At 39.1% G+C, this 13,953-nt stretch overlaps 1 protein-coding gene across 4 annotated transcripts in view; it reads left to right on the top strand.

The window, feature by feature from the left end:
• The first annotated feature begins 3,004 nt into the window (after positions 1-3,004).
• Positions 3,005-13,953, top strand: part of LOC109468770 (mothers against decapentaplegic homolog 4-like) — a 21,482-nt gene continuing 10,533 nt past the window's right edge. For 2 of the 4 annotated variants that reach the window (XM_019767095.1, XM_019767092.1), the window contains exons 1-4: positions 3,010-3,341; positions 3,546-3,988; positions 12,218-12,392; positions 13,108-13,137. In XM_019767095.1, the coding sequence (XP_019622654.1) occupies positions 3,740-3,988; positions 12,218-12,392; positions 13,108-13,137 (454 nt within the window). In that variant the 5' untranslated portion in view covers positions 3,010-3,341; positions 3,546-3,739. Of the gene's footprint in view, positions 3,342-3,545; positions 3,989-12,217; positions 12,393-12,434; positions 12,610-13,107; positions 13,138-13,953 lie in introns of all 4 variants that reach the window. The other 2 variants (XM_019767093.1, XM_019767094.1) reach the window with 2 other exon arrangements.

Raw genomic sequence — 13,953 nt, 5'->3', positions numbered from 1 at the left:
GTCTTTATTCGGTGGTTATAGCAACTGCCAAGGCTTTATCACACCATATTCACCTCGGGGCGGGACATTAACCCTTAAGTAATCACAACAATCAAATAATACACATGATAACACATACTTGCTCCACAATTTTTTTTTTTTTGTGGAACTGTCACAAGGGTTTGTGTGGCCGCCATTTGGCGCCACAAGGTGACCTCAATATGACTTTCCCCAACCGAAGTTAGGTACCCATTCACTCCTGGGTGGAGTGAGGAAAGTTGGGGCACAATGTCGGGGCACATGTCCAGACATGTCCCGGGTACGACTCGGGATCGAACCCGGGTCTCCCCGCTTCATAGTCGAACGATCTACCACTACGCCACATTTAGAATTAGCAAATGAAATATATAATACATAAATCAAGAGAACAGAGGTACAGATTGACATAATCAACCAAAACTGAACAAAAATACAATGCAGGTGTACATGTACAGAGTGAACAATTCTTGAACAGACATCATCTATACATGTACTTAAACCAGAGTTTATGCCCATATTTTACACAAGTATTCCCCTGTTCTTTCTGTTTGGTTACAAGCCTCGGGGGCGATAATTCTTCACGTCAGACCTGATAGTCAGAAGTGGGTTCTTTGTGCCACCTACATATTTGTCATAATGCATTATTCATGCCTGTCTCACTGTGTCGGGGAAGCCGTTTTTCAAGATATGTTTGAATCCGTGATACTTCATCCTTAACGAGCACTCGTGACTAAAACTTATCTCCAAGCAGATGTCTGGTTTCCAGTTCTTTCTATGTGTTTTCCCTCAGTTCTTTTTGACAACATGTCCAACTTTTGTTCTTCAGCTATAGTGTCTCAATGTTTTTGAATGTGTCTGCATATAATATATGGCTTGGCCAATATGTTTGCCTCTTTTTATACAAAAGATATGATAGAGTTAACAGTATACAGTGCACTCCAAAAGCAAGATCAAAACCAAAACTATACTTGACAACCCTCAGAAACAATATTGCAAGTTACATAGTTAAAATGTTTCCTCCTGGTATGAAAATACATTCAGAATTTGTGAAAGTTGTTTACTGTGTTACAATAGAATATTATACTTAGTCAAGTTTCTTGAAATTGGAAAATACTTGAAATTTGACATACTTAGTACTCTGTACGCAGTACATTAAGTTCATATATCATATTAAACAGTGTAGTACAATATGTTGTACTTCGTTGGAGTGTAGTACAATATGTTGTACTTTGTTGGAGTGAACTTCGCACGACTTTTAGAGCGACATTACTGTATCATCAGTCAAAGCTTTACCATGCCCTCCAGCGACGTTCATGTTTATGACATGACGAACAGCACATATCCCCACTTCCCCAGCGGGACAATATGACAGATCGTCAGGTCGGTTTCAGCTGCAATTTACTACCGAGATATGGTGGAAAAAATCACCCACCGTAAATTTTACTTACTTGAGGAAGAAACGGATACAAATCACGAAAGTTTCATGAGTAATTTGTCAATGAATCAGAGTTTACACTTCTGTTATTCCAAGGACATTTCTATCCTTGTTTATACAGGACATTTTCTCACGGGAGCCTATGGGGTAGCTTTTGTCTCTATGTCGCCACCAGATGATGTATTAACTGTACTCTTTAGCGGACCAACTCCCCTGGCATCAGCATATTATATGTTTATTTGGTCAATTATATTTCTACTCTTTCCAGCCGCTTCTGAAACCTGGCTTGAAAGGCTAGTGATATATTCTCCCCGGAGGCGATTGAGAGCTCTGAGCTTTTAGAAAAAATAAACAGCTTTTTAGAATACAAATAAACAGACAGAGAAACATAGCCAAAAATGAAATTCAAAATTTTTCATTACGTACAACCGAAATTTGTACCGAGGTAGGGCATGCGGCGCGGTTACCCGTTCAGAACTTGGAAGCAAATGAAAATAGAGAGGATTGAAAAATCACTTTTTTTGTCAGGTTAACGTTGGATTTTCATCCACTGCTTTGGGAATTTACATTGAAATTATCTATCTTTGGTGCATGGAATATTATCAGTCTAATCACCGGCAAAGAAAAACACAGGCGACGTGAATTCCCTTGTCACCGATCAGGCTTTTAGCGGGCACGTGCTAATACGAACAATTTCAGCGTCAAGACGGATTTAAAAAATTGCTACAACAGTGCAAATCACTTAACTGAAATTTTTTGGGCAGATATTAATGATCAAAATTTGTCACGCAAGAGTTAGTCTTTGTTAGAATGTTAGAAAGAAATGAATGAATGACGTAGGTTTAGAAGGAAGGAAATGATGGAGAATGACGTATGGAACGTCCTCTTGTGGGGCCTAGCAGATGGTCCTGTCAGAAAACACTCAATCTTTCAACCTCCCAGACTCAAAATGACAACAGGAAAAAAGAACCCTTGCTTTATACAGACGACAAAGATACCAATTCTAGGCCTCCGTGAAAGAAACACTTTAGAACTGGAGAGTAAAAGGGAACTTCAGGACTCATCGAAAAATGATGGAAACAGATGATCAGATATTCTTTTCTTGACTTTCGCGCGTCCTGACAAACTGACCCCTAGTGACCCGAGGGATAGTTACTATAAAAAACACTAGTATTCCTTTCTAATCATATAACGTTAAGGTTTCAATCTTAGGGTTTCGGACGATACACAGAGAGATCGAGATACGAGAGACTATGGACGTCTAGGTTTCGGAAGTCAATGTTTTATGATGATGCACAATATTTTTCTTACGCAAGCATTTGCCTGTGACTAGAAGTTCTGACTACGCAAGCTTGTGCAGTGAAACCCGCACACAAACAATGGCCGAAGGTCCTTTATTCACCTGTTCTGCAGGTAGGACAACATTGTTCTTTCCAGGTGAGAAAGCACCTTGCCTATCAACCAATCAGGGAGCAGGACTCAGCCGTCCCGTGGTTTAAAAACGCGGGTTCTATCGGGCTTTCTGGTTGGTTAATTGGCCTTGACCAACCATGTGCGCCTGCGCGAGGCAATGTTTTGCACTGTCGCGCCAGTGGGAGAAGTTGTGGGAAATTTGTGAGGTCCACTAGTTTTTATGCCTCCAAAATCACATTTCCCGAAATCATAAGGACTCCAGGATTTCAGGAGTCTTTACCAGTCAATGTATCTATATGTGGGCGAAGTAGGAGGACCAGAAACGGCTGTGATCTGGAGATTTTTGCTATCAAAGTTGGAGGATTTTCCGACGAAGGCTGTCGGGGAGAGATAGGGTGCACCCCCTGTGGAAAAGCGTGGGAGGGCGAGGGGAGTGAGGTGGGTCAACCTTACGATTCCTGCCCCTTAACTACAGGTAAACCTCCTCCCTTAAGGCATATTTTCTTAACCTACATATCCATGAGCTTCTTCTTCAAATCGCAGTCTTCTTCTGAACGTAAAACGTCAACAAAGCGTACCTCCCTTCGCTGTTGTTGTCGGTATGTGATTTATTTGGTTTTGGCTATCTGAACTTGAGTCATTGTTGTTTCCGTTCTTTTGATTTTATTTTACTCCGTAGTTCCCCGGAAGCGCATTGTTTGTTGTGCGTGGGAGAGAGAGACGGCCGCGCGACCACAACACAACACTCTACCAACCTCCTCCACAACAGAGCCACGGTCGTAAACAAGGACAACCCCGCCACGGTTTTTTTTCCGCGACCCCTTTCAGATTTCAACCCACAAATTGAGAACTAAGGATTGAGAGAATTCCTCGATGCTAGCGATGTCTAGTTCTAACTCCGTGACGAGTAACGATGCCTGTTTGAGCATCGTGCACAGTCTGATGTGCCACAGGCAGGGCGGAGAGACAGAAACCTTCGCCAAGAGGGCCATAGAGAGCCTGGTGAAGAAACTCAAGGAGAAGAAAGACGAACTAGACAGTTTGATCACAGCGATCACGACGAACGGGGCACATCCCAGCAAGTGTGTGACCATACAGAGGACACTGGACGGAAGATTACAGGTAAGAAAACAATTATTATGATGATAAAGACATTTTCTTAAGATTTAAGAAACAATCAGAAGGTATTTAATCAGAGCAAACAGGCTTTGTTGGAGGTGTGTGCCAAATACAGCTGCACAAAAGCATGTTTTCACAAGGTTATGTAATTGACACAAAAGCGAAATCTACACATCTCCAAGCAGATATAGGCTATTGTTCAGTCTCAGTCTTTTACATGCATTTACATCATTTCGACAAATACAGCAAAGATAGATAAGATGGATAAATACGGCAAAAAAAAGAATGCATAATGCACTGATACTGCACCAAACCCTACATCTGCTTGGAGATATCTAGGTGTTATGCATACCTGGCCTTTTAAATGCTGGCTGATTTAAATAATCAGTGAATTTCAGTGCTTTTTCCAATGTGAAAAAAGCACTTAAACTGCAGGTACAAGCATGTGTATCCTTTGGAGAAACTTAGTAAGTTGAAGTTCTCTGGGTGCTATCTACTTGCCCAGTAAAATTGCTTTGTACATGGACACCACTTTCCCTGCCAAAGAAAAACAGATTTCCCAGTGATAAGATGTCAGCTCATGTAACCAGGAAACAAAGGAAAGTCTGGGGTGACATCTGAGTCGGTCGTAGCTTAGGCGGGAACGTCAGAGCGAAGACACAACATCACGGCTGGTTCTGGCTGGCAGAAGTACACACTTACCTCAACACCTGCTTCTCTTAGAACTTCTACTTCAAAACAACTTGGAAATGAAAACTGTCGTGGCTTGGTGTTTGTGTAACATAACTTTGAAGTTAGTCCCTAAAGTTTACACTTTCTAAACTAAAGGCAGTGTGCAAGTTGTTCCATTGCTGCAAGTTTTGAAATGTTGATGGTGGTTTTATTTTAGTTATGAGTATTATATGATCTCTCTACCACAAAGTCGTGACATTGCGAATATTCTTTTTGTGTCCTGCCTTTTGTACTGCTGTATAATATAGGCAGTGATGTTTCAGGACAGTTAAACTGGATTTTCAAGTAAATTTTCTGGTCATATTTTAAAAATGTAGTAATGCTGCTAAGAAATGGCAGTAAATGTCAGTATCAGGATGATTTACTCTTTTAGAATCAGAAGGATTTTTGTTTTGCCGGCTGATTTTTGTTTTGCTTCCCTGAAATTTATTCCTAGTGAACATAAATGAATTTACAACACTATGTCAGTATCCCAGACCTTGCAAAAAATTACATAAATGCATGATATTACATACATACTGAATAATATTACCCACGAAATTATTTCATTACTGCATAAATCATCAAACGTTACATATTAGAGCTTAAAAGATAAAAGCATTTTGTGTACATTTCATATCATCGGTATAACAAATGTCATCTGTGGAATGGATATCGTTTACGTTTGATAAATGCCTTTTGGCAGTTGTTCAAACTCTTAGGCAGAGTTGGCTTTCAAGTTATAAATCATTCTGTACAAATACATGTATATATATATGTAATCTATATCATCTGAGGCTCTGGCCTGACCACACAAGGTCTTTGACCGGCAGTAATACAGGCTACGATATAAATTGTGTTCGATTATGATACCTATCGGAAAAAATGCAGTTTTCTTAGTGCAAAGCTTTATTTTATGAGATTAGAGTATGAGTTAAATGTCAGAAACAGTATTATATTGAAAAGAGTAAAAATGCAAAATTGGTGTTAACTACATACCAATTTGAATAACTTCATACCAATAGAATTTGTTAAGTTATTAAAATGTCAAGTTGAGAAATGGGCATCAGTACTTCATTTGTATTGGACAGTCAAATAAATCATTTTATAGAGAATTTATTATAGATTTTTCAAATTTCACGTACTGTGCCTGCATGAAACCCGTAATGTTTTGTGCATAGCACTTCTATAGAATGTCTCTTTCAAGGTTGTATTTGTGTACTTTATATTTAGAGAGGACATTCGGTCTATAGTTTTCATCTATTATTTTGCCTGGGGGAGGGGTGTACTGAACACTGAATACTTGTTCACGATTTGATGATTTTATGGTGGAAAAAGTCACTACGAAAATGGCAAACGTAGACCTACAGTGAATATTGATGATGATTTACTGAACACTGCTTGTGTGTAGACTAAGGACATAATTCCTTTTTGGGTGTAACTCAGCCCCTGTGGAATAGGAAATTGAATTATCCTGATGTTGTTGACCTTACCGTCCTGCTGAAAATTTGAATTTGCATGGAGCTGGGGGACCGTCTCATAAGTCAAATTGTCATTTCTAGACAAAATTTGATTATTGTTTGGGTCAGATTGTTTAAAAATTTTTTTCTTGACTAGAAATAATATAACTTTATTATATAAGTAAGATATTTACAGTATTGTTAATCATAGCTATTGCTTAATATTATTATAATATTAATCATGCTTAAAACATAATCCAGAATGTTTTGCTTTTGATAATATTTCATTCATCTATTCATTCATTGATCAATACAGAAAAATGTAGAATGCCAAATTTTGCTGTTGAAATTAGTAGTTGTGATTTTTTCAAGAAGAACAGCTGTGACATACCAAACTTGCGGAATATGTCAGAGAAATTTTGACAATGTGGTAAGTAACGTGAGAGTGGTAAGGCTAGAGATACTGGTGTTGCCAGTGGCTAGGGAAGGCTTTCATCTTGTTTGAACCCTCCAGGCACCCTGTACAACAGATCTGCAGCAAGAATCTTAATCTGCATCTCATGTTCAACATGTTCAGAGTTGAGCTGCGTATAAATATAACGTTAACCGACATACACTACCAGTGTACCTTGGGTCATTGACACGCATTTCTGGAGAGAATGCAGGACTTACATGTAGTGGCACACTCCCCAATTCTTTTGCAGCTAGACAAGGTTCTCACCAGAATTTTTTGACAGCATACGTGCCAGGTACAGAAGGACAATAGAACTTTCCATGGCACGAGCCACGCATGAAGTCCCATAGATTTGGGGTCTGGTACTGTATTCTCTGTGCAAAATTTTAAAACTCATATGTTCAAAACCATTTTGTATAGTCAGGTATTCCTTCAGTTATAACTTTAATCGTTGTGCAATAAACTTTGACTTGACTTGGGTTCTAAAGTCAAATTTGAACAGTCTAGCTAGCGAAAACCTGACATGGTCTATCGTGATACTTGAAAAAACTTATGAGGTTTGATTACACCCAGCTTGTCTTTTTCTGATGACCCAAATCATTTGTAGAAAATTTGTTAGATGAGTTGTACCTAGTATCAGTATGCATAAATTCACATTTTTTGGCATGAAAATATCGTTTTTACGAGTAGTACCTATATAGGGGGAGTACAATTTCAGGGTTAGTTCTAGCACGGAGGCTAGGTTCAGTCACATGTGATTGAACCTCCTTGGTTCCTAGGTTTATCTTTAGTTTGCCAAAGGTTAAAGCAAGGGAGTGGTTGTTCCAGGGATTTGCTGGCTCTGTGACATTACGGCAGCCTCCGTAGAGAACCGTCCTGGCAATGGTACAAACAGACCTTGACCCTGAGACTCCTATATCTGTTTTAGCGTCAGGAGCCCTGAATGTGAGAGGTGGGGAGGTCAGTGTGCTAAACCCTCAGTCGGAAGGGCGGGGGACGATTGGATAAACAACAGGGCTGATCTAAGCTCTACAAATCTGGGATCGGAAGGCCAGAACAATTGAATTTCTCACTTACAGCTTTAGACCTGTCCACACCAAGTGAATTTTATGGATGACGTCCTTTGGAGACCCTAAATCTAATGCGAGAGGGCGAAAAAAAACCAAGAAGGGCCCTAAAAAACAAGATGCCTAGATTAGAAATATAATAAGAGACGACAAATGTTAGGACACAAATTGAATGAGGTGACACAGTGTAACAAGCAAGAAGTCTTTTAAAGTTTTATTCATCATCAAAACAGCAATAAATCAGGTGGAATAGCAGTTGTCGTCCTGCCCTGTTTTTGCGTTACGGGTTTCACGTCAATCTGACGATTTGCGGCACTGGCGTGACTCTTTGGTCATAGTTACAGGAAGCAGAATTTCTTGTTTTTTTTTCTAGGAACAGGCCAAAATCAATGCGCGCGCGGACGTCATCCATAAAATTTACTTGGTGTCGCCTTAACTGTCTTTGCGATTGCAAAATTTTACGATCTGAGGAAAATGGACATAATGTTCACGGTGGTAGCAAGAGGGGCGAAAGACAAATTATTTCATTACCATAATGATAAGTCCAGAATTGACAGTGAAAACTTATACAGTATGTATGAGTACCAACAAAAATTAGGAATTACAACCAGTAGTATTGGCCTTATTATTGAAGTGACTAAGTACAATCATGTCTGCGTTGGCAATTTCCTTTTTATTGCTCGTTTGACGTCACAATGACGCATATCTTTTATGTTATGATAAGGTTATTAATGCCCCTCTGGAAATGCATTTCAAGATTTGAGGGATAGTCATTTGATGAGTACTTGGCGGTGTCACCTGTCCCTAACTCTGAGTCACTATCTTGTCTGTCCCACATCCTTAGTAAACTGGGACAGGGGGAGGGGTCACTCATTCTCCAAGCAGATGTTGGGCCTGTTTTTAACGTTTTATTTTTTCCTCTTTATGTGTTTTGTTAGGTTTTCTATTTTGTTGGATTTTTTGTGGGCCTACACAAAATAGAAAACCCAACAAAATGCCTAAAAAAGCGTATGAAATTTGATTTTTTAAGGCCAATGCTGAGGCTTGATGGCAGCCCGCCGTTTGCCTTTTTGAGCAGACTTTATGGATTGAGTTCAATACAGGGCAGCATATCTTGAAATTTCTGACAAACAATGGATTTACAGGCAATATGAATCAATAGCACAATAGATGTGAAAGGTCCAAACCCATGAGGTCGTCCAAGGAAGAGATGGATTGACAATATAAGGGATGACTTCTAGTTGTTCAACTTACATTTTTAAAAAGCGTCAACCAAAGCAACCTCAACTTACAAAGCGTCAACCAACAAGATAAAGTTTATCTTGAAGTGGTAGAAGTCCTCCCTTATATTGTCAATCCATCTCTTCCTAGGTCGACCTCATGGTTTGGGCCTTTCACATCTATTGTGCTATTGATTTATATTGCCTGTAAATTTATTGTTAGAAATTTCATGATATCCTGCACTGAACTCAATCTATAAAGTCTGCTTGTCACATTGGAATTACAGACATTGTACCAAATTTCTCTCCCTAAAGCCAATAAGTATGGGCTAGAGTTGAAGCTCTCAATCATATCATGCTGTGGCCCGTGAGTGTGGGTATGTTATTGTTACAGCCTGACTCACTGTGGGGTCATCTCAGGTCATGTCTAGATCCTGTAGATAAGGAGATATTGATGCTACTTGGCATGGGGCCTTCAGCAGGCTGGGGCATGTCTAAGTAGCTTGACAGAGAAGATCATTACATCTTCTGGCAGCAGCAAGAAGAAAAGAAGATTTGGATTGTTGGAATGAGAGCCAGATATCTGCAAACATGGAAATCCTGCTACAAAGACAAAAATTTAGCATCAGAAAAAGAGAAAACATTGTGTATGGGCCATCTCTGATTATAGTTACAATCTCATCTTCTTATGACTGTTCAAGTCAAGATCAAGTCTGGTATGCTTCCTGCTCTTGTAGCTGATGCGAGATATAATCTTGGGAAATAATGTCTGACTTGAGGGTTTTATAAGCTAGATTTCCTTCCTGTAATGCCTACAGCAGTAAATGTGTGACTGTTCTGTCAGCAATTTCAACACTCACACACATAGTCACAGTTTTTTGTGTTCCAGAAACATGCTCCTGTCATACAGTACTCATACCAATTAAATATGATATATCTATTATTAAAAAGCAAATGAATCAACATGGAAACACTCTGAGGAGAAACTGTATACCATATGAAACAGTATCAGGGATTGAATACGGTCAGATGCACCAAGTTTACGGTATACTGTATTAGTGTATAGCACACACTCACAGTATACTGTATACCGTGGTAGCACTCACAGAATATTAGCACTCACAGAATTTTTACAAAAAAAATGTCAGACAACCAGGAAAATAAGTCCCTACACCCTGTAGATGACAATGTTTTGGAATATAGATATCATGAAAAGGAATGTTCTGGATCAACGACTCCGTTGCCATGGCAACAGGCCCCAGCGGGAGGTCCAGAGTTGCCGGCTGTTCTGTGTTATGTAAGGACTACCAGATGTGCATGTTGACATGTTGGACTGTGTTCAAGGTCTGCCAGCTTTTAAACAGTGATACCAGAAACATACTGGATTCAAGTCTACAAAGATATACAGGGGTGGAAATACAAGGCTGGAACCTACCAGAAAATAGTTCCAGATGGCATGTAAAGAAGTAATTTTGCGGGCTAAAAAAGAATAAGGCTATCAGTATACGTAACGTGAGTCGTGAACCAAAATAAAGCACACGTGTGCAACAGAATACAAAATGGTCAAAAGCTATCATAAAGCTATGCACGAACACAGAAAAAGCTTCAGTTTTTGGAGATAGTTGTAAAAGGGTAGGAATAGCGGCTTGCGTATTTGTAGAAAATTTTGCAGATTGTACACTCAAGGTCAAACTTATGGGTGATAGAAAAAATGATCTTGTATTTCCAGCAAATGTTAGCCCCTCAATCTATCTAATAGTATGTCAAATCATTCGATTAACCTTAAACATAGACTCTAAATGGATAATCAAATTACAAGCCTTTTGTTCTGTAAAAAGAACTGTATGACTCTGTATAAGCTGTAGAGAATTGCATGAAGATCTCTAATGTGATATTACAGTAGATAATACGGCAACCTCTGACATGATATCTAGTCAGCCATTGGTTGTGGTAAGCCTGTTTGAAGTTACTGGCGCCGCGCTGACTGTACCAGGCTCCCCGTACATCCTTGAAATAATGTACACGTGACAGCTTTACTGTGTCATCTTCTCCCTCCAGCTAAAAACTCCCCAACTGATTGCTGTAGTCCTGAATTGGGCTGCAGAAAAATCAATATATTGTACACAGGCCTGGAAATACCTACTGCATGTACACTGGTTGAATAGTGCAGGTAAAATTGGAGAGGTGCAGGTACTATAATTCACTTTATGTTGACGGTAGCAAAAGTTCACGGCCTGAGAAAAAAGGACATGTTCACAGAACTATATATAGTATATATTCATGGTGGCGACAGGTGCAGGAAAAAGAAAGTCCAGGAATTATTTTGTTACCTGTAATGATAAGTGCACGGTACAGAAGTGACAGTGAAAACAGTGAACATAACAGTACGGTGAACAAATCAGGAATTACAGCATTTTTGAAGGTACTCATAATGTGTATGTATGTAGCTGTTGAGAGGTGTGAAATATTGCAAATTGTGTGCGAATTATAGCATGATTATTGTCATTTTTTGTGTGGGAGGGCACATTGTAAAGGTGTGTATGAAACTGTTTTGCCTTCCCATTCACATTGTGATAAACTCGAACAAATTATCAGTGGAGCGTACAAACTCTGAGGTAAGTTTGAAGTGCTGCAACTGTACATGTATTTTTCTCTTTCAGGTATCCAACTACATAAATATAATATTTGTTGTAGCTACTAGAAGCTCTTTTTAATTTAACAACATTGTTATTTTTTGTTCTTGTTTTAAAATGTACCGACTGAGCTCCACGATTTAAAACCCTATAATTGTGCAGATCGAGCAGGAAGGTTGCCATCTCACATTTGAACTCCAGTACTGTAAAATCAAGTGTTTTAAAAAGCAGACACTGTAGCTAAATTTCTTAAATAACATAGTGTTGAAACATTTAAAAAGCATTAGACAAAGACACCTTTCAAAAGTGTCTCTGTGCCCCCATCCCTATGATATATTACTAAAAAAAAATTCAAGGAAAGGATAAAAACTTCATCATAATCAAACAAGTGAAATTCTCCTCTCCCCTCCCCATAATGGATAACTATACAGGGATCTTACTTATCAATTTTGTATGATCTATTTCAAAAGTATCTTAAAAGTATAACAGAAATGACCACATTCAACAAGTTTTGGGGAAAACCCACATGAAGAACCACTGGTAAAAATTGCCAATGCCTGCAAAACATGCTGAAAATGAAAATTAGAAAGAATTCCAATCTATTGAAGTGAAAGAAAAGAGGCCCAAATTGCGAAGAAAAAACCCGGCGTGGTTATTGGCTAATACTGCTTTGTTTTTTTCACTCAGGTTGCAGGCAGAAAAGGTTTTCCCCACGTTATCTATGCTCGGATTTGGAGATGGCCCGATCTGCACAAAAACGAGCTCAAACAAGTCAAATATTGCCAGTATGCTTTCGACTTGAAGGCTGACAGTGTGTGTGTAAACCCCTACCATTATGAAAGAGTGGTATCACCCGGAATAGGTGAGTTACAGACGATCTTTTCTTCTATTCTCTTCGCTGTAGGTAGCGGGACGGAAAGTTTTCCCACACGTAATATACGCCAAGATATGGCGCTGGCCCGACCTGCACAAAAACGAGCTAAAACACGTCAAGTACTGCAAGTTCGCTTTCGACATTAAGGCGGATTATGTCTGCGTGAATCCGTACCATTATGAGAGGGTAGTGTCGCCAGCCATCGGTAAGTAAGGACAGGACAGAGTGTGCAGTGACTGTGGTGTATGTATTTCAGTTCGCTTTAGTCTTTTCAGTTTGCCTGCATCCACAAGTAGACTAGCTGTATCCAAATGCCAATCTCACAATTTTTCTTTTTTTTTTTCTTGGCAATGCCTCAGCTGGAGACAACCTTTTTTATGGTACATTTGCCACTAGAGCAGCTTTACATTATATAGATATGCACATTATAGACACACACATGCATGCGTATGTTACATACATTTTTATTTCATGCCAGATTCTATAATTGAGCATAATTGTTGACCTTCTTTGTGCTGTTGGTTTCATTTATGAATGTAAAAAAAAGAAATTGAGTATCAGACTTAAAAGAAATTGAGTATCAGACTTAATGTCATATAGTTTTTGTTATGAAAAGCATGGTCTTGGTGATTTTGATACAAATGTTTCAGGAAGAAGATTATGCATTGAGAATCTTGTTTAACCCATGTGCTTCTTGTTGCAGACCTTTCTGGGCTGACATTACAGCATACAGGTTAGTACATGTACCAGTAAATAGGTTGTATTCTTGTTACTACATAGCTACGTACATTTATGCCCCCCTCCCCCTTCCCTTTCCCCTTCCCCATATTGTATCAGGAAACATAATCGTACTAACCTGTATCTTAATCAACACACATGTTATATAAGTCAGTGTATATGTATGTTGTTGTTGTGAGGGCAGTCTTTTTCAAGGTCATTCTGTCCTCGGTGACAGCACATCGCCTGTACACATGACCTTGAATAATTCCATTCTGACCTTCCCACATCCTTGTGGCTGACAGAAATGTCCAGGGAACTGCTTGCCGCTTTAGTCTCACAACAAATTTCCCAAAACAGTCCTCAGTGGGAACTGTGTTTTCAGGCTTTTCAATGCAAACAGTTGAGAAGGTCAACAACATCTTAGTCATACTGCCATAGTATATACTGTACAGTCAAACCTGCCTATAGTGGTCACTCAAGGGACTGGCCAAATTTGACCACTATGGCCAGGTGACCACTATAGAGAAACAGCCGGTTAGTTGACCCCCCCCCCAAAAAAGGGACACATGCTTTGAGTACCAACAGTGATGTCTTTATTCTGAAACATATGAATACATACATTTGCAAAGGTAAACCCCTTTTATGTGTACATGTCTTAGTTCAATAATTTGTTGTTCTTTTGCTTTAGTTGTACTTTATTTTGTACTTGCTTGAAAAAAAAAGAAATACAGAAATATTGCATGGAAACATTAACTTGACATCAAAGATACATACACTCAACATATTCAGTTCATCTACTTCTGGGACAATGAAACCATTCACATTAAAA

Source organism: Branchiostoma belcheri, unplaced genomic scaffold (genome assembly GCF_001625305.1).
Source record: "Branchiostoma belcheri isolate BF01 breed outbred unplaced genomic scaffold, Haploidv18h27 scaffold2, whole genome shotgun sequence".
NCBI lineage: Eukaryota > Metazoa > Chordata > Leptocardii > Amphioxiformes > Branchiostomatidae > Branchiostoma > Branchiostoma belcheri.
This window is presented reverse-complemented; position numbering and strand designations above follow the sequence as displayed.